General features: G+C 42.4%; 1 protein-coding gene across 1 annotated transcript in view; it reads left to right on the top strand.

Annotated features, from left to right (window-relative positions):
* The window catches only part of SGIP1 (SH3GL interacting endocytic adaptor 1), a 181,935-nt gene extending 168,944 nt beyond the window's left edge, over positions 1-12,991 (top strand). Inside the window, exons 26-28 of the mRNA XM_075936181.1 lie at positions 248-312; positions 1,036-1,200; positions 7,311-12,991. Coding sequence (XP_075792296.1) covers positions 248-312; positions 1,036-1,200; positions 7,311-7,333 — 253 coding nt within the window. The 3' untranslated portion in view covers positions 7,334-12,991. The remainder of the gene's footprint in view (positions 1-247; positions 313-1,035; positions 1,201-7,310) is intronic.
* Positions 12,992-24,679: the final 11,688 nt, after the last annotated feature.

Raw genomic sequence — 24,679 nt, forward strand, 5'->3', positions numbered from 1 at the left:
GTACTCTAGCAACAATTTCAAGGTCCTGGGGCTGCTGCTGGGAGCCTTGGGCTCTTTTGAACCACCGGGCCCTGGGGGAGCTGCCCCCTCTATGTCCCTCCGTCCCCCATTGATGGGCCTGACCAGAAGAAAGTATTTTCAACAAATATCATACCGCTCCCACTACTTTTTCTAGAATGCAAATGACTCAGAAGAGCTCCTTCATTTCCTCCTCAGTTATGCTATTTTGTTCCTTTTTTTAAAAAAGGAATGCTGAACAGCAAAGAATATTGTGGAAGATTCCTGATATCTCACAAAAATCAGAAAACGGAGGTAATAATGCAAGTTTACTTCTAATAGATTCTGGTTGTTAATTGTTTTTCATTGACCAGCTTATTGTCTTTATGCACATCCACCAACAAATCAATTCCTGCTGAAACTTGACATTATAGGACACTGATCACAGCACGGGAACAAACTAGCTTTGTCAAGCGTGAGCAAGATCAATGTAACTGGTCTCACATTTTACTGCCCATTTTAGGAAAGTAAAGGGAGGTGTGTAATGACTTGGGCTTTAATTTCATCAAAGAAAAACCAGTTGATTTCTAAAATTAAGTGTCTTCAGCTCCAGGGAGCTCCTACAAATCTACGTCCAAGATTCAGTAATCCCTCTTATTTCCCCATACATTTTCTATTCCAAGGGCCACACTTAAGGCCAGCTGTGTTTTATGATGTCATGTTGTACATACCATGGAAACAGTTCATTTGCTTTTAATTTCTACTTGATGTGACTCCTGCAGCTTATTTGCTACCTGATTTATATCTCTGAAGTCTGAAAAGGTAAGAGCCCGCTGAAGTATGATTTGATGAAACGCTCACATTCTTATCAATGTGCTGTTGCTGCCATTTATACAGCTTAGAGAATCAGGTTTATTTCTGGGCACTTTTGGAATCAATAATATTCTTTATTATTCCATTCCCTTGGCTTTTATGCTAAGAAGCAGTGTATGTGGTGTTCTCTTGTAATGATCTCCTTCTGGAATTCTCAATCTCAAGGTGTGGGTTCTTTGCTGGCAAGATTCCAGCTGTCTGAAGGACCGAGCAAACCTTCGCCACTGGTAGTGCAGTTTACAAGTGAAGGGAGCACTCTCTCCAGCTGTGATATAGAACTTGTGGGAGCAGGGTACCGGTTTTCACTCATTAAAAAGAGATTTGCAGCAGGTAAGTGTGTCACAAACCCCTTCTCCTTAACTGGATGGGCACTGAGTAACAGGTGCTCAGCCCAGGGAGTGCCATCAAGGGAGCTATAAGTATTTCACTGGCAGAATCTTCACAGGACATGTGTTGAATATGCCCAGTTCCCAGCCAGACTAGCCCAACCCTATTTCTTTCCTGTTTGTGAATAACATCAGAGTCAAAGTGGGCTGGTGCAGTGCACCATTAAGAACCAGCCACCAGCCCAGCCCACACACGACCGATGTTTTGTTCCCCCTCCCACCATTGGCAGCCCTCCTGGTAGGCAATGTTCCCTCCCGTGGTCACCAACCAGTAGATCGCGATCTACTGGTAGATCTTAGAGGCTCTAAGAGTAGCTCTTGAGCCCTCTCTGAACTGTGCGAAGAGAAGCGACTTCCCGGCCGGCTGGCCATGGCACTCAGCCAGGGTGCACCAAGCTCCACGTGGGCAGGCGCAGAGGGGAAGCTGCCTGATCCGCTGGAGCATGCTTCAGCCTCCTCTGGGCTGAAAGCCACAGCCAGCTGGCCAGGCAGCTTCTCCTCTGCGCCAGCCCATGTGGAGCGTGGTGCATCCTCGCTGAGCTTCAAAGAAGGGGTGGGACTTCAAGGAAGCGGCGGGGCTGTAGATCTTGGCTTGGTCTGTCATTTAAAAAGTGATCTTCGGTGTAAAGAGGTTGGAGACCACTAAGCTGTGGAGAAGCACAGCTTCACAGGTGATTCATGATCCCTGCCCAGTCACAGGCTCAGGGCTCTATGCATAAGAACAGCCATACTGGGTGAGACCAAGGGTCCATCTAGCCCAGTATCCTGTCTACCGACAGTGGCCAGCACCAGGTGCCCCAGAGAGGGTGGACCAAAGACAACAATCAAGCGATTTGTCTCCTGCCATCCCTCTCCAGCCTCTGACAGACAGAGGCCAAGGACACCATTTTATCCCCAGAGAGGGTGGACCAAAGACAATAATCAAGCGATTTGTCTCCTGCCATCTCTCTCCAGCCTCTGACAGACAGAGGCCAAGGACACCATTTTATCCCCTGGCTAATAGCCTTGTATGGACCTAACCTCCATGAAGTCCTAGCCTTTACAGCCTCCTCTGGCAAGGAGTTCCACAGCTTGACTACATGCTGTGTGAAGAAGAACTTTCTTTTATTAGTTTTAAACCTGCTCCCCATTAATTTCATTTGGTGTCCTCTAGTTCTTCTATTTAGGGAACTAATACATAACTTTTCTTTATCAGCCCTCTCCACACCACTCATGATTTGGTATACCTCTATCATATCCCCCCTCAGTCTCCTCTTTTCTAAACTGAAAAGTCCCAGTTGCTTTAACCTCTCCTTATATGGGACCCGTTCCAAACGCCTAATCATTTTAGTTGCCCTTTTCTGAACCCTTTCCAAGGCCAAAATATCTTTTTTGAGATGAGGAGACCACATCTGTACACGGTATTCAAGATGTGGGTGTACCATAGTTTTATACAGGGGCAGTAAGATATTCTGGGTCTTATTTTTTATACCTTTCCTAATAATTCCTAGCATCCTATTTGTCTTTTTGATCACCACTGCACACTGTGTGGAAGTTTTCAGAGAACTGTCCACGATAACTCCAAGATCTCTTTCCTGATTTGTCGTAGCCAAATTAGCCCCCATCATACTGTACGTATAGTTGGGGTTATTTTTCCCGATGTGCATTACTTTACACTTATCCACATTAAATTTCATTTGCCATTTTGTTGCCCAATCACTCAGTTTGGTGAGATCTTTTTGGAGTCCCTCACAGTCTGCTTCTGTCTTGACTATCCTAAACAGTTTGGTATCATCCGCAAACTTTACTACCTCATTGCTTACCCCTTTCTCCAGATCATTTATGAATAAGTTAAAAAGGATTGGTCCCAGGACTGACCCTTGGGGTACACCACTAGTTACCCCTCTCCAATCTGAAAATTTACCATTTATTCCTACCCTTTGTTTCCTGTCTTTTAACCAGTTCTCAATCCAAGAAAGGACCTTCCCTCTTATCCCATGTCCATGTAACTTACAGAAGAGCCTTTGGTGAGGGACCTTGTCAAAGGCTTTCTGAAAATCTAAGTATACTATATCTACTGGATCCCCCTTGTCCGCATGTTTGTTAACCCCTTCAAAGAACTCTAACAGATTAGTAAGACAGGATTTCCCTTTACAGAAACCATGTTGACTTTTGTCCAACAAATTATGTTCTTCTACATGCTTCACAATTTTATTCTTTACTATTGTTTCGACTAATTTGCCCGGTACTGAAGTTAGACTTACCAGTCTGTAATTGCCAGGATCGCCTCTAGAGCCCTTTTTAAATATTGGTATCACATTGGCTACCTTCCAGTCATCAGGTATGGAAGCTGATTTAAAGGATAGGTTACAAACCACAGATAATAGCTCAGCAATTTCCCATTTGAGTTCTTTTAGAACCCTTGGATGAATGCCATCTGGTCCCGGAGATTTGTTAACATTAAGTTTTTCTATTTGTTCCAAAACCTCCTCTAATGACACTTCAATCCGGGACAGTTCCTCAGATTCATCACCCACAAAGGACGGTGCAGATTCAGGAATCTCCCCAACGTCCTCAGCCGTGAAGACTGAAGCAAAGAAATCATTTAGTTTCTCTGCAATGGCTTTATCGTCCTTGATTGCTCCTTTTAAAGCTCGATCATCTAGGGGACCCACAGGTTTTTTAGCAGGCCTCCTGCTTCTAATGTACTTAAAAAACATTTTGTTATTTCTTTTTGAGTTTTTGGCTAGCTGTTCCTCAAAATCTTTTTTTGCTTTTCTTATTACATGTTTACACTTGATTTGACAGTGTTTATGTTCTTTTCTATTTATCTCACTAGGATTGGACTTCCACTTCTTAAAAGATACCTTTTTGTCCCCCACTGCTTCTTTTACATGGTGGTTAAGCCACAGTGACTCTTTTTTAGGTCTCTTGCTATGTTTTTTAATTTGGGGTATACATTTACGTTGGCCTCTATTATGGTGTCTTTAAAAAGTTTCCATGCAGCTTGCAGGGATTTGGCTCTAGTCACTGTGCCTTTTAATTTCTGTTTAACAAACCTCCTCATTTTTGTGTAATTCCCCTTTTTGAAAATAAATGCCAGGGTGCTGGACTGCTGAGGTGTTCTTCCCACCACAGGAATGTTGAATGTTGTTATATTATGGTCACTATTCCCAAGCGGTCCTGTAACGGTTATATCCTGGACCTGATCCTGCACTCCACTCAGGACTAAATCGAGAATTGCCTCTCCCCTTGTGGGTTCCTGCACCAGCTGCTCCAAGAAGCAGTCATTTAAGCCATTGAGAAATTTTATCTCCGCTTCTCTTCCTGAGGTGACATTTATCCAGTCAATATGGGGGTAATTAAAATCCCCCATTATTACAGAGTTCTTTATTTTGGCAGCCTCTCTAGTCTCCCTTAGCATTTCAATGTCAGTATCGCTGTCCTGGTCAGGTGGTTGGTAATATATCCCTACTGCTAATTTCTTATTATTGGAGCATGGAATTACTATCCATAGCAATTCTATTGAACAAGTTGATTCACTTAATATTTTTATTTCATTTGATTCTACATTATCTTTCACATACAGTGCCACTCCGCCACCCAGCCGGCCTGCTTTATCCTTTCTATATATTTTATATCCCGGTATGATTGTGTCCCACAGATTTTCCTCATTCCACCAGGTTTCAGTGATGCCTATTATGTCAATCTCCTCATTTAATACGAGGTACTCTAGTTCACCCATCTTATTAGTCAGACTCCTAGCATTTGTGTACAAGCACTTTAAAAATTTGCCACTGCTTATTTGTCTGCCCTTCCCTGATGCATTGGATTCCTTTATATGCGGTTGTTTGTCTGCTCTGGCCCATGGTTTGCCCTCTCCACTCCTCTCTTTCTGAATACAGCTTAGAGAATCTCTATCAATGATTCTCCTCTAAGAGAAGTCTCCCTCCAATTTACATACATCTCCGCACCAATCGGCTTTCCCCCATCTCTTAGTTTAAAAACTGCTCTACGGCCTTTTTAATGTTTAGTGCCAGCAGTCTGGTTCCACCCTGGTTTAGGTGGAGCCCATCCTTCCTGTATAGGCTCCCCCTCTCCCAAAAGTGTCCCCAGTTCATAATAAATCTAAACCTCTCTTCCCTACACCATCGTCTCATCCATGCATTGAAACTCTGAAGCTCCGCCTGCCTACCTGGCCCTGCACGTGGAACTGGAAGCATTTCCGAGAATGCCACCATAGAGGTCCTGGATTTCAGTCTCTTTCCTAGCAGCCTAAATTTGGCCTCCAGGACATCTCTCCTACCCTTCCCTATGTCATTGGTACCTACATGTACCACGACCACTGGCTCCTCCCCAGCACTATACATAAGTCTGTCTAAATGCCTCGAGAGATCCGCAACCTTCGCACCAGGCAGGCAAGTGACCATACAGTTCTCCCAGTCATCACAAACCCAACTATCTATGTTTCTAATGATCGAATCACCCACTACTAACACCTGCCTCTTCCTAACTGGCATTCCCTCCCCCTCAGAGGTATCCTCAGTGCAAGAGGATACCGCAACATCCTCTGGGAGGAGGGTCCCAACTACGGGATGGTTTCCCTCTGCTCCCATTGAATGCTCTGTTCCCTTGAGACTTTCATCCTCCTTAAGAGCACTGGGGATCTCAGACTGGAGGTGGGACAGTACTACAGTGTCCCGGAAAGTCTCATCAACATAGCTCTCTACCTCCCTTAGCTCCTCCAGTTCAGCCACCCTGGCCTCCAAAGCCCGAACTTGGTCTCTGACGGTCAGGAGCTCTTTGCAATGGGTGCACACATACGCCACCCGCCCACAGGGCAGGTAATCATACATGTTACACTCGACACAATAAACAGGATAGCCCCCACTCTGCTGCTGGGCTTCTGTCTCCATTTTTCTAATGAATAAGTTTAAGTATAAACTGGGCTTCTTTTTAAACCTCTGGAATATAGATTATTCTAAGAGTTGTTTTAAAGAAGGTCACAAGTCACTAGAGCCCTCTAACCTCCCTCTCCAAACTCTCCTGTTAGCTGTTTCTGGTCGTGCTCTCCCTGGTCGCTGAGTCACAGGCTTATATAGCTCTGGTAGCCCCTCCCCCTGACTGAGGCTCAGCCAATTAACAGAGGCTTCTAGATTTCAAACCTTTTAGAAGCTCCTTCAAACAAACAAAGCAAACAAACAAACAAACCAAACAGACAAACACAAGCTCAGCACACTGCAAATAACTCCCCCACACACAAACACACACTCCAGACAGCCACTTACCACAAGGGTCCCGTTTTTACTCCTCTTTTACCTGGAGAACTCCCTCTCCAAACTCTCCTGCATGGAGCTCACTGACCGGGCAGGGCTGATTAATCACTTGTGAAGCTGTGCTGCCATGCAGCTTAGAGGGAACTCTGCTGGTATGGCTTAGGAGTGACATTAAAGCATTGCCACAGCAGTGCTGCTGGACCTTTCTGGCAGGGACACCAACAGAGGGGAGTAAAGGGGCAGCAATGATTTAAAAGGGTCTGTGCTCCTGGCTGCCATGTCAGTGTTCAGGAGCCCAGGTCATTCAAATCGCCGCCAGAACCCTGGAGCTACCATTTGCTGGCCATGAGGGACTGGCTGGGAAGGTCTGCCCCTAACCATTCCCCTTCTGCCTGAGAACCTGCCTCATCCAGGGGCCCAGAGTTGTCCCCCTTTCTAAGGATGCCACAGGGTTCAGAGCATTTTGGTAAGTCCAGATGTCTACTTTCACCCCTGAATACACCCTTTGTTGGAGAGGAAGGCAATGTGCCACTGGACCCTTGTTGTCAGTGGACTTCCTTCATCCAATGGGTCCAGAGTCTGGGTTCCTGTGCATGAAATTGACAGATATATATTTAAAAAGCACAATCAAGAAGTGATTTTATGATGATCCATCTAAAACCAGGACGATTCCACTGGTGGAACCAGGGTGAAATCAAGTGTTACTGTTTAGCTTTGATATGGATTATCTAGGTACAAAATAGATAGGAGGTAATTAACACACTCAGTAACCTGTTGCTTTAATATATTCTATTTACAGGAAAATACTTGGCTGATAACTAAAGGAAGCCTATGCAAGTATATGGAAAATCCATATAACCAAGGACTGCTTTGTGTGGAACGGGTTTAAATTACGGTTTAAGGGAAATGAACTAAATCCTGCATTTGGGGCACTTCTGTTGGAAGTGTCAGCGACTTTCAGCATTTTTTCCTGAGAAAACACCGTCTTGACCAGTCCTACAGTATTTACTTCTAGATGTAACATTGGTAATGGTTTTAAAATGTAATTATTGTATTTGTAAATTGTATTCATTGCAGTAAGGCTGTATTTTGGCAGTTAGACACTTGAGTTTTAGCATTTTACCATTCATGAAATGGATGTAATTTAAACTGTGGTATACAAATTTAATAGTAGTACTGTTGAATGGCACAATGCTTACAGAGGTAGATTACATTTTGTCAATATATACGATTTAAATACAATCCTGGTAGCTGTTAAAAAGAAGGGGGTGCCTCATGAAAAGAGAGTTAAGTAAAACCTGCAAACTGATTTACTTTTTCTTCAGTCATTAGTATGTCTTATAATAGTGCTAAATAAAAGGTCTATCTTTAATTGTTTAGCTGATTTAACTCCAAAATAATATTTTAGTAAATATGGAGGTTATAACATATTCCCCTCTCCCCAAAATGAACAACCAAACAAAAAATAAAAACTCAAGGTCCATACTTCTTAAAATACTTATTTCAGACTTCATAACAAATAATGCAACTTTTCCAAATATAGTTTTCTATTTTTATGGACTTTTGCTTTTTCCCAATATTCTGACACTTTACAAATGTATAGATTATTACGTAAGCAAACAATTTGACGGTTAGTGATTACTCTGAGCCTACAGAACACTGGATGTCCACAGATAGTAATTGGGCATATTTTCAGCTACCGCCTCCACTTTTGCAATCCTTTTTGATAGGGGATTTGGGACTACCATATGTAAGATGCTTTACAGCAATGTAAGAAAAACTCCTTGTCTCGATATTTAAGAGCCAAAACAATCCAACATCCCACCCCCTGCAAAATTCACTGGTGAAAGAATGCAATATATTCCTACCCTATAGCCTTGATATAGCAATTTTTATCCGTAGATCATAAAGTTCGTTACACAATTGAAGAAGGATTTCACCCTGAGGAAATGGAGGCACTGAAAACTCAAGTCCTGCCCAAAGGCACAGAGTTGATTCAATGGCAGAATTACAAATAGAGCCCTGGTCTCCTAATTCACAGTCCTTTGTCTTGTCAACTGGTTAATTTTGTGTTGTGCAAAGACTGAGTAGTTACAATGCTTATATTTCAAATAGTTTGAACTGAGAGAGCTAACTCTTGTGTCTAGAATGGATCAGACCAGCAGAACTAGCAAATCTTTCTCACCAGGAGAAACCTTCGAAGTGCTGCCAGTGTACATGTGGCACATGACTTGCCAGGTCCGAGGTTTTATTTATTTACATATTTATTTATTTATTTTGGAAATGTAAAGTTTTTAACATTGACATGGGAGCTAAATTAAAAGATTGTGAAAATGAAACATGAAAATGAGGTTAACAGTTAGTTTGGCAGCTAACTGTGTCCACTGGCCACTTTGTGTGTATGGCGTACAAATGTGTACATGCAGATCTTATACTCAGTTGCCTCATTTGCAGAAGAAAATAGCTGTACTTGGGAAAAATAGTTGCATGTATAAAAGTGGGTGTTTAAAACTGGAGTTCGTGGCTGAAACTTTTGGCCCTAGATGTTTCTTCTGAGATTGGCATAGTCAATCTCAATTCAACTATTCTACTTTTCCTTTGCTTGTGGAACTGAGTTCATGCATGTAAAGAGAGCAGCATGTCAATCAAGATTTTCTATGTGGCTCTCAGATGAGAATTTTTTCTTTAGATAGGAAACTATTTTAAATAAAACATCATTAAACTTTGCAGACTTAACAATGTACAACCTACTAGATGAGCCAGTCTTCAGTAGAAAAGGGATGTTTTGTCTATCTTCACAGTTCCATCATACAAGAGCGTGACGGAATATTAATTTCACAAATCTTCATCTGCTGTGATAAACCAGGTGTCTACATCTTGCTTTTATACTTTGAAAAGTCTCTGAGTGAGGAGCATGTCTCATCATGGATGGATTGTGAAATTTAAAGATGGGCCTGAACTAGGATCTGAGATCCAAACACTCCCTATTCTAGACAAAATTGGGATCCAAATGAAGTTTATATGTTGTGACACAGACCCATCACAGACTGCATGAAATGCAGTTGAAAAGTATTTCTGAAGTAAAATTGACATGTGTTAGCCTACTTCTGGCAAGCATAATGTTTTCATGGGTGCCATTAATGGCACGTCAGCTGAAATGGTAGAAAGGTAGTTTCTGTCCTGTTTTAATGTAAGAACTGTGCTGTGAGAAAATGAAATCTCTGTTCAAAATTAAACATTAATGTTGTTCTGATGTTGAGGTACACCAATAACCTACAAGTGTATCCATTAATTATGATGTTGGGTACTGCAGAAATATATGCAATATCAAATAATGCTAATTTTCAGCTTTTAAATTCATTACCCATATCTCTAGTGTCTCAAAAGTTGCCAGCAACAGGCTCACAAATGTCAATTGAAAATAAAAACATTGTCATGTACTTGTTGCAGATCATGTATGTCAATAAGTGCTTATTAGCAGCTGAACTTTGAATGCTTTTTTTAAGTGCACCTTTATTTTAAAATTACTGACAAATAAGGAAGAGTGTAGATATTAAAACACTGAGCAGAAACCTAGATTAATAACTCAAAATTACAAATTTGTTGATGTGTACATGATGTGTGCATGTTCCCAAAAATACAATTAAGCTATTAAAATTAATACATCCTCCAAAAATTTAAAAGTGAACATGACAGTATTCCTAAATAAGATATTCACCATTCTAGTTTGATTTTCCCTGACTGGAAATATGACTGTATTGACTGTATAGCTAACATTTGAGGTGGGAACTCAACATCATAAGGCAAGTAATTTAAAAATAAAAACCTATGAGAAAAGTACATTTTTCAAATCAATTTATGAAATATACCACACATTATTCACCAAACTATACTTTAAAAATTGTTATCCACACCAAGAATGTTTTTTAAAAATGTAAATCTTAAACACAGGCAATTCACTTTATATTTTATGCTAAGGAGATTTAGAACTTGATAATAACGAACACAAGTTATGGCAGTTTTTAAATGTTGCTAGAAATAATTCTGCTTATACAGTAAAAGGACCCACCAAGCCTAATGTAGCTTTTGACAAGAGGACAGTGTTCGTGCTGCAGTATGACACACATCCTCAGTAACTATATTAAAAAAAACCACACAACCTCCCTGGTGTGAGCTGAATATGAATACACCAGAGTGGGTTACATAGGAACTGATATAAATATTTTTAAAAAAATTCTGGCTCTTTGTGGACAGAGGTTATCTGTAAATTCAGTTCCCTTCAGAAAGACTCTCACACTAAGTTGTGGTGAGGCTAGCAGAACATACTCACAAAGAAGAGCAAGTATGTGCAGCAACCAGAACTTTGTTTTAAAGAACTGAATGATTGATTTACCCAAATCTATAATTATATTAATCATGAAAACTTTCATTATAAAAAAATCACAGAACTAGGACAGTTCTGTTGAGAAGACCAGTCTTCTACATTAGTATGCTGTTTCATCCTAGCTCTTATGCTCAGCATAGCTCTTATTTTCTGCTATCTGAGGCTATATCAACACTACCAGGTTATTTTGAAATAAGTTATTTTGAAATAATAACTCCCAAAGTAACTATTTTGAAATAGTGCGTCCACACTGCAGAGAAGCCTCAAAATTAGTCCGAGGCAGGCTCCCTTAATGTGGACGTGCTATCTCGACTTAGAGCCCCAGGAAGCACTGGGGAGTAATTACTTTGACTGACTCTGGGGATTAATTATTTCGAAATAACAGCAGCTGAGAATCCACGCCACCACTATTTTGAAATAGCAATTTTGAAATAGGTGTTGTTTCTCAGAGAAGAAGTGGTTATTATTTCAAAATAACAAGCCCATTATTTCAAACTTATTTTGAAACAACGGGCTTGCTATGTAGCTGCTCACCTTGTTATATTGAAATAATGGGAGTTATTTCAAAATAACACTGTAGTGTAGACTTGCCCTGAATGAGTGTCTTTAGCACTGTGCCAGGCATGCCAAAGAAGAAATCACGTAAATCCAGTCCTGTCTTTCAAAACCCTTTACCAGCCTAATGAATCTAATATTTAGCCTTTGAATAAGTGTGCATTTGGACCCTGATACATACATGGCTAGATACTGCAGATGAGCCTTCAATCAAGTATGTACACTTGCATGCATATTTGCAGGTGTGTGCAGGCAATGCATGGAGACAGCAAACTGGGCCCTTAATCACAATCCTCACAATGCCACTGTGAGGTAAGTAGAAATGCATAGAAATTATGGGTTAGATGAATAAGTTTCAAATTTTCTTTCCTTGAATAAAAAGTAAGCAATTCTGTCTTAAGAAAACATGGATACAAACATTTAAAGATGCTCTAACTTTTTATACATTAGGTTGGTGTTCTGCATCTCTAGTTTTTAGCCTTTCTCCAACCCATTGATCTACTTTGAGGTGCTTCAGTGGAACAAAACAGAGTTAAACCTGGCTTAACTATATACCTGAATCCTATAGTGCTGCAAGACTGTAATAGTGCTACCTAAACCACTCACCTTCCTGCCCTACAGTGAAGAAAGCACATAGGCTCAGGGTCACCCTGGCTAATCAATAGCTGCTAGAACAGTCCCTGTAGGCTGTTGTCAGTTGATGTAAAATAGAGCAACCTAAAGTCTGGGGAATAGGTCAAAGCAACAAGGTCAGAGAGCCACAGAGATGGCTTAACACCATATTTGCCCACCCATACCAACCCTGGGTTGCATCAAGCACAGCGTGGCTGGTTGAAAGGATCTGAGCCAGAGAATCTGAGATTGCCAGGTTCCCCACTGTCCTGGCAGAGTAATTGTTCAAGAACAGTTTGTCAAATACGTTAAGGATGAACAAGATTTTCTTCAGTATTACTTAGTTGTGTCTTCTCTTTCTATCCGAACAAATCAAACCTTTTTGCTTCCTTTGTGAGAACTCCATTAATATATATCCGTGTTAGTGTCATATCGTAGTGACACAGTAAAAGACTTCCCTTCTAGATTTAAGTCTTTGTTTACCATTGCAATTGAGCCATCTGGCAGTCTTATTACTCTTCCAGCAGTGGTCCTTTTCAGGATGGAGGAATTTAAATGTGTCTGTCTCATCTTGGTATTGGATGTTTAAGAGCACCCGGCCTCCTTTTACAAATTGGCTGTGTCTACACTGGCACCCTTTTCCGTAAAAGGGATGCTAATGAGACACTTCGGAATTGCAAATTCCGCGGGGGATTTAAATATCCCTCGCAGCATTTGCATGAACATGGCTGCCGCTTTTTTCCGGCTTGGAGTTTTACCGGAGAAAAGCGCCAGTCTAGACGGGATCTTGCGGAAAATAAGCCCTTTTTCGGAAGATCCCTACTTGAAAGTAGGAATAAGGGATCTGCCCCGCTGCCCAAGCCCCTCCGCGGCTTTGCAAAGCCTCGGGAGAAGCCGGCAGCGGGACAGCCCAGACGCACCGCGGCTGTCCCGCTGCCGGCGTCCTCAGAGGCTTTGCTCCCGGTGTCCCTGGTCTGCTGGAGACGGTCCCCAGCAGACCAGAGGCACCGGGAGCAAAGCCGAAGCGGCGGCGGGGTGCCGCGCTTCTGAGGCTTTGCTCTGGCAAAGCCTCAGAGGCGCGGGACCCCGCCGCGGCTGCGGCTTTGCTCCCGGTGCCCCTGGTCTGCTGGGGACCATCTCCAGCAGACCAGGGACACTGGGAGCAAAGCCGGGGAGATGGAGGGGCTGGGGCGCTGCCGGTTGGCCTCTTAAGGGGGGTAGTCTTATACGGCGAGCATAAGACGAAAACCTATGTTTTAATTAGAAAATTAGGGGGTCGTCTTATATGCCCAGTCACCTTATACGCCGGAAAATATGGTAGCTTGTCTTCACCAGACCCTCTAATTTGAACCCCCAGAAGATTGACTGCGGCAGCTTCCATCTTCTTTGTAGCGTAGACTAGCTCAGAGAGAGTAGTGAGTCCACTCTATAGCTAGCTTGCTTTTAGATCATGTACTGAGCTCCAGAGGTCCCGGGTTTAATTCTTTCTGTTGGAATTACATTATCAGCTAGTGGAAGCTTCTTCCTCAAGGCAAGAAACCATACAGCAAAATATGCCATTACCTTGCTAAGTCAAAAGAATTAAAAAAACACCAAACTGCATCTCAGAAGCTAGTGTATTGTTAAGGTGTTCATTACACAGGTATACCTCTGTACCATTCAAAAATGCATTCTTTGTGCTACCCACAAAAATCCTGAAAGAAGAATATCTGTGAACATAAGATATGTTTTAAAATTGTATGATTAAGTTTCCAATAACTAAATAGCATCCACATTTATTCAAATGTATGAATATAGGCTCAGATATGATCTGTTTCTCTAACAGTGTGTGGAAGCTGCAAAACTCGATTCTCATTTCACATATACCTGAGTTACTAATTTGAAATTATTAACTCTTTCAAATTCAGCAATAGTTAGGTCTTTGCTTTGAATGATTGTGAAGATAGCAATTGTTAGCAAAATTCAGATCTGGATTTAGGTTTGGATTTGGGCCCATCTCTTTTGGCTGGTTAAGTAAAATAGTTTGCAGAAAAAAACTATTGTCTTAAAAGGGTGTACTCAGCTAGTTGGTTCTGTATTCTTTTTCTTCCATTTTTTCTGATACCCTCAAAGGCTTGAACCTGCAAAATCTCAATGCAGGCAAGCCTCCATTGAACTGGAGTTTTTACTTCCATGACGATTGCAGATGAACGATTTTAGATGTTAAGAATATTCATTCTTTGCCTCCTTCTTCTTTCTTTTTTTTCCCCAGTTTGGCATCCATTGTACGTGCATGTGTCACTTCAGGAGCAAACAGGGCTCTATTTCTAGTGTCTGGTACATACTGGTACATACCAGTATCAGAAATGGAGGCCTAAGCAGGTAGACACTTTGGATACACTTATTATATTAATTTCAGCTCCTATTTGCGTTCAGAGTCATTAGAGTGTGTCTAAATTACACCATAACTTGAAATAAGATATGCAATTTGAGCTACACAACGCCAAATTTCAAAATAAAGCGCTCTTCTAAATGTCCCTTACTCCTTATATCAGTGGTCCCCAACCATTTGAGGTTTCCAGGCAACAGGGGGCGTGGCCGGGCGCCCACTGGGCACCAGGGGGCGGGGACACTTGCGCGCCCGGGGGGCGCCCTCCCCCATAGCCGCATGCCCGGGGGCGGGGCCCCCACATAGCCACGTGCCCAGGGCCGCGCCCCCTCCAAGCGCCGCGCGTCCAGGGCCGGCGCTCTCCCTCCCCAAGCGCTGCGCGTCCGGGGCCGGCGCTCTCCCTCCCCAGGCACCGTGCACCTGGGGCCGGCGCTCCCCCCACCAAGCGCCGCGCGCCTGGCACCCCCTGCAAGCACCCCGCGCCCAGAGCGCGGGCGGCCAATCCGCGGCGCTCCCGGGGCCGGCGCTCACCATGCACCATGTGCCCGGGGCCAGGCCAGCCCCGAGCACTTGGCGGGCGCATACAAATGCCCCCGTGGGCGCCATGGCGCCCGCGGGCACCGTGTTGGGGACCACGGCCTTATATAATGAGGTTTACAGTGACATCAGAATAGCAAGCCCCCAAATAATGGGCTTGCTGTGAAGACATAGGATAGCTATTTCGGGATACTCTGGTTGCAGAGTAAATAGCATTGCAAATAGTGTTGCAGTGTAGATGTACCCTTAGGGTCCTTTTGTATAACTTGAGCAACTTAAATAACGTATTTGTCCCAGAAGCATAGCATTTTAGACAGGGAGTTATTTTAGCCTGCTAGTGACAGGACTGAAAGAGTTATTTTAGCTTGCTAGTGACAGGACTGAAAGAGAGCCCCTTCAGCCTTTGATAGGGAGTGACACTGCAAAACAAATTCAGGATTTATTTCCCTTTGCCATCTGCTGGTATGATGTTTCAATATATATGCAGGCTGAGCTGCAGAGGGAAAACTGGAGAAACTATCCTTAAAAATGTATAATTGAAATTATGTACAGCTGTACTGTTGACAATGAAGGTCCAATTTTTATTTTGTTTTATTTTTATCAAAAATAAGTATTAGATATTTATTTTAAACTTCTAGTGCTCCGTTTTAAAAACTATTCCGTTTACATATCTACATACCCTCAAAAATCAAGTTAAGCATTTAAATAATATAATTTGAGTTCACCATTGATTGCACCTGCTGCCCTGTTGATAAGTAAAATGGAAGACTGGCTCAACCCTTAAACCATTTTTCTCTTAGAGTGAAAAATATTTTTTTGTTTTTTAAAAGTACAATTCTGGACTACACCTGTAGAAGGATGGCATTACGTTGACTTGAAATGCTAATGTTAAAGAACTGCACATAAGATGACACCAATGAATGGTTCTTTTTGAGATCCTTTCAGCATAAGCATAATATGAGCTATCACTGCTTAACGTTTTGTATTGAAGACATTTTAAAATGGCTGAATCACAATCAAATATATACAGTAACTTTTAAACAGCCGGAGAGGAACAAAGTGAAATAATGGTTTACTGAATGTTTATAATGCGCTATAAAAATGTGATTATGGTTTTCCTCACTTCTTTAATCTCATTCTTGTTCCTCAATTTTCTAGTTTTACAAGTAATTTAGCATTAAATTGAGTACAGTTATGTCTGTATGCATGTCGCTGAAAGGTACTCCTAATTCTGCATTTAAAGAAGAACTCTGAATAGTTTGACAATTTTCTAAATATAGTACAAACTGTTGTCACACTTAAACATCTAACATCTATTTTGGCATAGACATAAAAGACTAGATCCTATATGTGGATGGATTCATTTCCCACCCCTTTTTTTTTAATACGTATTGATTTTTTACATAAAATTCTTTGTTTAAAAATCATCATTTGAAAATTTAACATGACCAAAATATGTAATATCACACTCAATGCTATTTTTTGTAAGGAAATTATTCTCTCAAGACTCCATTCCAAAACTAGAATTCTTGTAGAGTTGGACATATTTTATGCTAGTCAGCATTTTAATTATTGCACCATTAAATATGGCAAAAAATAAGCTATAGAAATGTAAGACCGTGGTGTTTCCCTGTGTGTTTTCCCTTTTTAGGAGTGGAAGTACCGACATTGCTTGAACAATTTTTCTTGAAAATTTCAAGTTTTCTTTTGGTGGTGATATTCAAAGGTTTACAGGCCGAGCAGTCTGAAAAGTCCATCTAAAATCAGCTTTTTAAAATGAGGGTCTATAATATTAATGATACTTTATTTGAAATTAACTTATTTGTTTATTACAAGTTGTATGGCAAACCTTTGTGTAAATGAAATATTGCAGTTTAATTCTTAAACCCATGGTTTAAAACCACACCTTCCTCCCCCACTGAATACCTAAGAAAATTAAAAAAAAATCTTCTAGGCGATTCTCCAAAGATAATGATACTAACTAATTACTTCAGGTCAGAAATTCTGTCAAAATGTACATTGTCATTTGGTGGACAGAGTCAGATTAGGATATTAGAGTGGAAAGCCCTAAACCTGCAAACATTTATATATGTCTTTAGTGGAACTTCACACATGCTTAACTTTCAGTATGGGCGCATCTAGACTGTAGGGTTTTTTTTGGAAAAACAACCGTTTTTCTGAAAAAACTTCACTTATGTCCACACTGCTACTGCGTTCTTTCGAAAGAAAATCAAAAGAACGCAGGGGTTTTTCCAACATTGTTAAACCTCATTCTATAAGGTAGAACACCTTTTCTGAAAGAGCTCTTTTGGAAAAAGGCATGTGTGGCCATGGAAAAGGGAGTTTTTTCGAAAGAGGAAGTCTCCAGGAAAAAGCACAGGTGCCTTGGTGGCCACTCTGTCCATAGTAATCATAACTTAACTTGACACAAGATAACATCCATTCAGTGTGGACACTATCTTTTGAAAAAGCAGATCGCTTTTTCGATGCGCTTTTGCAGTGTGGATGCTCTCTTTTGGAAGAAGTTTTTTTTGTTGTTGGAAAATCTTTTCCGAAAAAGCTTCTTTCGAAAGACGCTTACAGTCTAGACATACCCAAAGAGTGCAAGTATTTACAGGATTAGGTCCTATTTACTAACATTTGTAGTGTTAGTAATGCTCCACACCCCCAAACTAAGTCCCAGAAATTAATTGGATTTCCAAGTGTACTACCCTATATTAACCTATGTTGTTTTATAAAATACCATGTGTATAAAATGTTTAAATATTTGTGGAATAAGTTTCACAAGTATATTTTTAAGATTTAAGTTAAAAAGTTAGTCTGGCCTTTTTAGCCTACACATGCAATTAAATATACTGTACCCTTAGTCTATGATGCCCTAGTTATTGCTTAGTCTGTGATGATAAACTTTGCTGCTTACCTAATGTTCTCAGAGAAAAATTGTAAAAGATACAAAGATGTGTTGCATTTGATATACTGCAACAAAGCTTTGTATTTGACCTCTGGTAATATGAATGTGTTGTATTGACTTGTTGAAGATAATCATGAAACAACATATTTTAAATGTTACTTGCCTTATAGATTAGGATACAGATATGTGGATATCATTTTTGTAAATAATGTTTTTTATAAATGTCTTTCCTTCATGATATTTCCCAATGACCCATTTCACAAAATCCCGATTATGCAATTATTTACCATATAGACTATTGCAACAAATAAGGTCCCAATTTCAAAACAAAGTTTATTAATTCTATACACAGAAACAAAATTAAGTACTTGATTAAGTTGTAATTTAAATGTGATTTTTTTTCTTGAAAATAAATGAAAAAATTAAAATACTCATTTGTTTATCAGTTTTGTTTCGCAATGTAGTATTTGCAGTTTTGCCGCCACAAGTTTAAATATATGACAATGAATCAGAATTATCTGCTGGTATCTTTGACACCGTAAATCATGAATAATGCTTTCCCCAGCCAAAACATTTATATGGTTTTATTTTAGTCACTTTTGCTGATGTAGAGCTGAAGAAAGTTAAGGATCCTGGCATTACCTTGTGCCTTACAGATAGTATAGATAATGAGCACGTAATCAGATTTGTGTGATAATTTTTAGAAATGTACTGTTTAATAGCAATGTATATGTAGAATTTATAAACGTTTATGTAGCATTTATAAAATCATAAGTATGTGGACTTGATTTTTAGGCAAATGTGTCACTAATGTGTACATAATTTGTATTCAGAAAGGATTTTATGGTGTTTATATTATGGAGTAAAACTTCAGAGGGATAGCCATGTTAGTCTTTTTCACAAAAATATGGAGTCCTGTGGCAATTTCAATTTATTTGGACGTAAGCTTTCATGGGCTGGAGCCCGCTTCGTCGGTATACAAGCACATACAAAGATGGGTGAATTATACTACCATACGGAGGACCAGTGCTAACAAGATCAATTCAGTCAGGGTGTATGTGGCCAGTGTTCCCTCTAAGATTTCCATCTATGAACAGAGGGAGTTTTGTCTCGTGTACCACCATTGAATTCATGTGTGCTTGTTTGGATGTGTGCCACTGTGGCACCTAAGTTAAGAAAAATCTTATAAACCTCCCTCTTTCCCCTCTGCTGCCATTTCTCCTACCCTCCCCTTACCCCGTCTGCTCCCCTGGTGTCTGCTGCCCCCCACCTCTCACCCTCCTCTGCTGTCCTGGCTCCTGCCTTTCTCATTCCCCTCAGCCCTTTGGGGATCTGCCCCCCCCCCCACACACACACATCCTCCTTGACTGGTGCACCCACCCTTCTCTTCCCCCTGTGCCCAGTCCTCCTCTAGCCTCACTCTGATCATATATATCTACCCCACCCCATCCCCTCTCCCAACACCTCCCTCTACCCCCTGCCTTGCCTCTCTCCTCTGTCTTCTGGTGCTCATCCCTCCCCTCCATGTGTTTGCCCTTCTGCTTCACCCCCAGAATGCCCCTGGCACCTGCTCCTTCCCTTTACCCTGCATCTTCCTGGTGCCATCCCCCCGTTGCCCTCTTTCTCCCAGGTGCCCACCCCCTCAGTACCCTCTGTCCCAGTTCTCTACGTGCTTCTCTGTGCACTCACACTTAGAACCATACAGCTGGAAGAGAACTCAGGAGATCATCAAGTCCAGCCTCCTGCCCAAGGCAGGACAAATCCCAACTAAATCAACCCAGCCAGGACTTTGTCAAACTGAGACTTAAACACCTCTAGGAATGGAGATTTCCCCACCTCTCTAGATTAACACATTCCAGTGCTTCACCACCCTCCTTGTGAAATAGTTTTTCCTAATATCCAACCTAGATCTCTCACACTGTAACTTGAGACCATTGTTCCTTGTTCTGCCGTCCGTCACTACTGTGAACAGCCTTTCTCCATCCTCTTTGGAACCTCCCTTCAGGAAGTTGAAGGCTGCTACCAAATCCCCCCTCACTCTTCTCTTCTGCAGACTAAACAAACCCAAATCCCTCAGTCTCGCCTCATAGATCATGTGCTCCAGCCCCTAATCATTTTGGTCACCCTTCACTGGACCCTCTCCAATGCATCCACATCTTTTCTATAGTGGGGGGGCCATAACTGGACATAATATTCCAGATGTGGCCTAACTAGAGCTGAATAAAGAGGAATAATCAGTTCTCTGGATCTGCTGGCAATGCTCCTCCTAATGCACCCTAATATGCCATTAGTCTTCTTGGCTACAAGGGCACACGGTTGACTCATATCCAGCTTCTCATCCACTGTAATCCCCAGTGTCCTTTTCTGCTGAACTGCTACTTAGCCATTCAGTCCCCAGCCTGTAACAATGCTTGGGATTCTTCCATCCCAAGTGCAAGATTCTGCAGTTGTTCTTGTTGAACCTCATCAGATTTCTTCTGGCCCAATCCTCTAATCTGTCCAGGGCACTCTGGACCCTATCCCTGCCCTCCAGCGTATCTACCTCTCTCCCTAGCTTAGTGTCATCTGCAAACTTGCTGAGGGTGCAATCCATCCTCTAATCCAGATAATTATAAAGATGTTGAACAAAACCTGTCCAAGAACTGATCATTGGGGCACTCCACTAGAAACCAACCACCAACCTGACATCGAGCCGTTGATCACTACTTGTTGGGCCTGACAGTCTAGCCAGCTTTCTATCCATCTTACAGTCCATTTATCTAATCCATATTCCCTTAACTTGCTGGCAAGAATATTGTGGGAGACCATATCGAAAGCTTTGCTAAAGTCAAGGTATATCACATCCACTGACTTCCTCATATCCAACGAGCCATCGTAGAAGCTAATCAGATTGGTCAGACATGACTTGCCCTTCGTAAATCGATGTTGACTATTCCTGATCACTTTCCCCTCTTCCAAATGCTTCAAAATGGATTCCCTGAGGATCCCCTCCATGATTTTTCCGGGTACTGAGGTAAGGCTAACTGGTCTGTAGTTCCCTGGATTGTCCTTCTTCCCTTTTTTAAAGATGGGCACTACGTTTGCCTTTTTCCAATCATCCGGGATCTCTCCTAATCTCCACGAGTTTTCAGATAAAGTAAAAAATCTTATCTGAAGATAATGGCCAAAGGCTCTGCAATGACATTTGCCAACTCCCTCAGTACCCTCGGATGCATTAAATCTGGACCCATGTATTTCTGTATGTTTAGCTTTTCTAAATAGTTCCTAACTTGTTCTTTCCCCACCAAGGGCTGTCCACCTCCTTTCCATACTGCATTGCCTAGTGCATTTGTCTGGGAGCTGTCCTTGTCTGTGAAGACAGAGGCAAAGAAAGCATTAAGTACTTCAGCTTTTCCCACATCATCTGTCTCTGGATGTGTGTCTAGACTACAGGGTTTTTTCAACAAAAGTGTTTTGCCTGTGTCTACACTACCACCGCGTTCTGTCAACACTAAATCGACAGAACACAGCAGTTTTGTTGATGGCGGTAAACCTCATTCTACAAGGAGTAACGCCTTTTTTCGATAGTACTCTCTTCAAAAAAGGCGCTATTGCATGCAAACTGTACTTTTTCAAAAGAGAGCATCTAGACTCTCTTTTGAAAAAGCGGCTTGCATTGTCGACAGTACTGGTGATAGTCTAAACGCTCTTTTTAGACAGAAGCTTTGTCAACAGTATCTGTTGACAAAGCCTCTGTCGAAAAAGGTGTGCAGTCTAGATGTACCCTGGGTTACCTCCTTCATCCAGTAAGGGCCCCACTCTCTCTCTGATCATAACATGCCTGTAGAAATCTTTCTTGTTACCCTTCACATCCCTTGCCGACTGCACTTGTACCAAGAAGTTTTCCCCAACATTCTCCAAAAACTTCCTGGATTGTCTATGTACTTCTGTATTGATCTCCCAGCAGATGTCAGGGTGATTAGTCACCCATGAGAACTAGGGCCTGCGATCTGGAAGCTTCTCTCAATTGTCCAAAGAAAGCTTCGCCTACCTCATCCACCTGATCCGGTGGTCTATATCAGACACCAACCACAACATCACCCCTGTTGCTTCCACGTCTAAATTTAACCCATAGACTCTCAACATGACTTGCTCCATCCTCTGCCTTCCTCATGCCATACCCTCCTTTCAACCCCTCTTTTCCTGATACTCATTCCTCCTCTCTCCTTTTCCTCCCTCTTGCCCCCACTGTCCCTCCCCTTTCTTCTCCCAGCGTTATCCTGTCCCCTCCCTTCTCGCACCCCCACTGACACCTTCCCTCCCCTACCTGCTCCTGCCCTTTTCCTCATTGTCTCCTCTTGGTCTCCTAGCCATTTGTCTCTCCTCCACTCTGCCCCTTGCTGCCTGCCCCTTTCTTCTCCTGCCCTGGCCTCTTCCTCTCCTCTCAGGACAAGCCCCTTCCTCTCCTCACCCCCTGCCCCTTAGCTCACCACCTGCCCCTTTCCACACCTTTTGCCTTCCACATGGAAAGTAGTTTGCAGGGGCTGGGACCGTGGTACTATTTTTAGTACTGCAGTTCCAACCCCCAACGCCCCTGTAGCCCCGGCCCCAGCTGTTCCTGGGATGGGACCATATGCCGGGACTGGAGCAGAGGCTGCTTGCAGTGCTACTTTTAGTATTGCAGCCCTGGCTCCAGCTGGAATAAAGCAGCAGACACATGCGGTTCACAATTTGCATATCTTTTTCCAAAAAACCTTGCAGTGTAGATATAGCTTCCGCCCCATGACAATTTTTATAGCATTTGCCATTTCCTTCAGATACCTTTTCACAGAAACTATAGTGCTTTGAGGGATGAAACTAATGTTTGAAATTTTATTTTGTATAGATAGAATGAATTATGGAAGCAAATTGAAATATATTTTATTTTCCATGATCAACTTCAGTTACTACTTTGACTGAAGACCGTATCCTTGCATGGTATTAGTCATTGCAGCTGGCTCCCATAGTCTTTCATCTTCCTACCACTTAATATTATTGTCCTAGACAGTACTTCTAGAGTAAAATCTCTTAATGCATGTGGATCTTAGAGCAATTTAAAGTGCTGGCTTTGAACCAGAAGAAGCTTTGCTATCTTGGGGCAATATTTGAAAAATGGTGCCATTGGGGAATAGCAGGCAGACAGCAAATAATGTTAATTCATAAAGTAATTAAACTGTTACTTGTAAAAATTAACTTTGTATGAAAGAGCATGTCTGTTGTAGTTTGGGGGAGGGTGTGCTTTTTCATACGTGGTAAAGAAGTTTAATCTTTGCTCCCGTCAGCCCGCAGGGATGTAACACACAATTTACATGTGTGGTGTATGGCGTGGGGGAGAAGTATGAGATTGTAATTAAAGTTGTATTATATGTAAAGAAAATGGGGCTACTTCAGGGCCAGTCGTCAGGGTGGCTCTCCACATAGCTGCAGACTTAGGCCTGGTCTGCACTTCACAGTCAGGTTGAGCTAAGGTAGATTTGCAGCTTTGCTCCTCCAAATGTAAGTGCCCTACTACAGATTGAACTTCTCTAGTCCAGCACTCTCTGCTGGTCCAGTAACATCTGTGTCCAGCATGATTTTAGTTAGCTGGATATCCACTTATCGTGGGTGTGGCTACATTTCCTGTAGTCCCATGAAGTTTGTTTACAACCACCAATCCCAGCTCTATGTTCTGTTCTATTTAGTTCTAATTTCATCCCTAAATGTCTTTTAGGGGCCAGTAAGCAGTGGAAGTTTTGGTAATATTGCTAGACAATACTGACGTCCCTTGGTTCGGCAAATTCTCTGTTTCGACACCAGTCAGGTTCTAAGAGTGTCAGACTAGATATATTCAACCTGTATACCAACAATATCTCCACCTCCCCCAAAAGTATCTGGCTTATGTTGGTGTAGTTAGGGTGACTCAGTGTCTCTACAGACTAATAATGGGCAACCTGCGGCCTATAGGCCACACATGGCTCATAGAGGTTCTGTGTGGCCCATGCACTGGATTGATAGATTTTGCTGATTTCCATCTGTGTGGTTTTTTTCCTACCGGTATTACTAACTGATACATGTAAATCAAGGGCCTGTGAAGTGAGATGTGTTCAGTCAACACCCAACATTGACAATGAGAGCTGTGCACTCACTCTGCATTCAAAATGCAGCTATGGTTCAATTGGCACCTCCACAAATTTTAGGTATGTAAGCACAGTTAGGAAAACTACCCTATGCTGGGAGACTTGGTTATGACAATCTTGTGGACTACTGAGATGAAAAAGGGCCACCCATGCAGCCCACTAACTAGAGAGGTTGCTCATCACTGCTGTGGACATTGCATTCCTTACAGCAGCTATTGGCTGTTTTGTCAATTTCAAAGCACTGTATAAATCCATGGTCCCCAACACGGCGCATGGCGGGGGGAGCGCCGGCCACGGGCGCGCGGCGCTGGGTGGGGGGAGCGCCGCCCCCGGGCGCGCGGCGCTGGGCGGGGGGAGCGCCGCCCCCGGGCATGCGGCTATGGGGGGGGCCGCCCCCGGGGCGCAAGTGTCCCCGCCCCCTGGCGCCCGGCGGGCGCCCGGCCCCTCCCCCTTGCGCCTGGCAACCTTGAAAGGTTGGGGACCACTGGTATAAATCTATGGTATGCCTGCATCCTCTATCCTGTGTGCAGATGTGGTCACCCCATTTAAAAAGAGATATACTGGAATGTTCAGAAAAGGGCAAGAAACATTATTAGGGGTATGGAATGGCTTCCTTTATGAGGAGAGATTAATTAGTCTGGTACTTCTTATCTTGGAAGAGAGACAT

This window comes from Pelodiscus sinensis, chromosome 9 (genome assembly GCF_049634645.1).
Source record: "Pelodiscus sinensis isolate JC-2024 chromosome 9, ASM4963464v1, whole genome shotgun sequence".
NCBI classification, from domain to species: Eukaryota; Metazoa; Chordata; order Testudines; family Trionychidae; genus Pelodiscus; species Pelodiscus sinensis.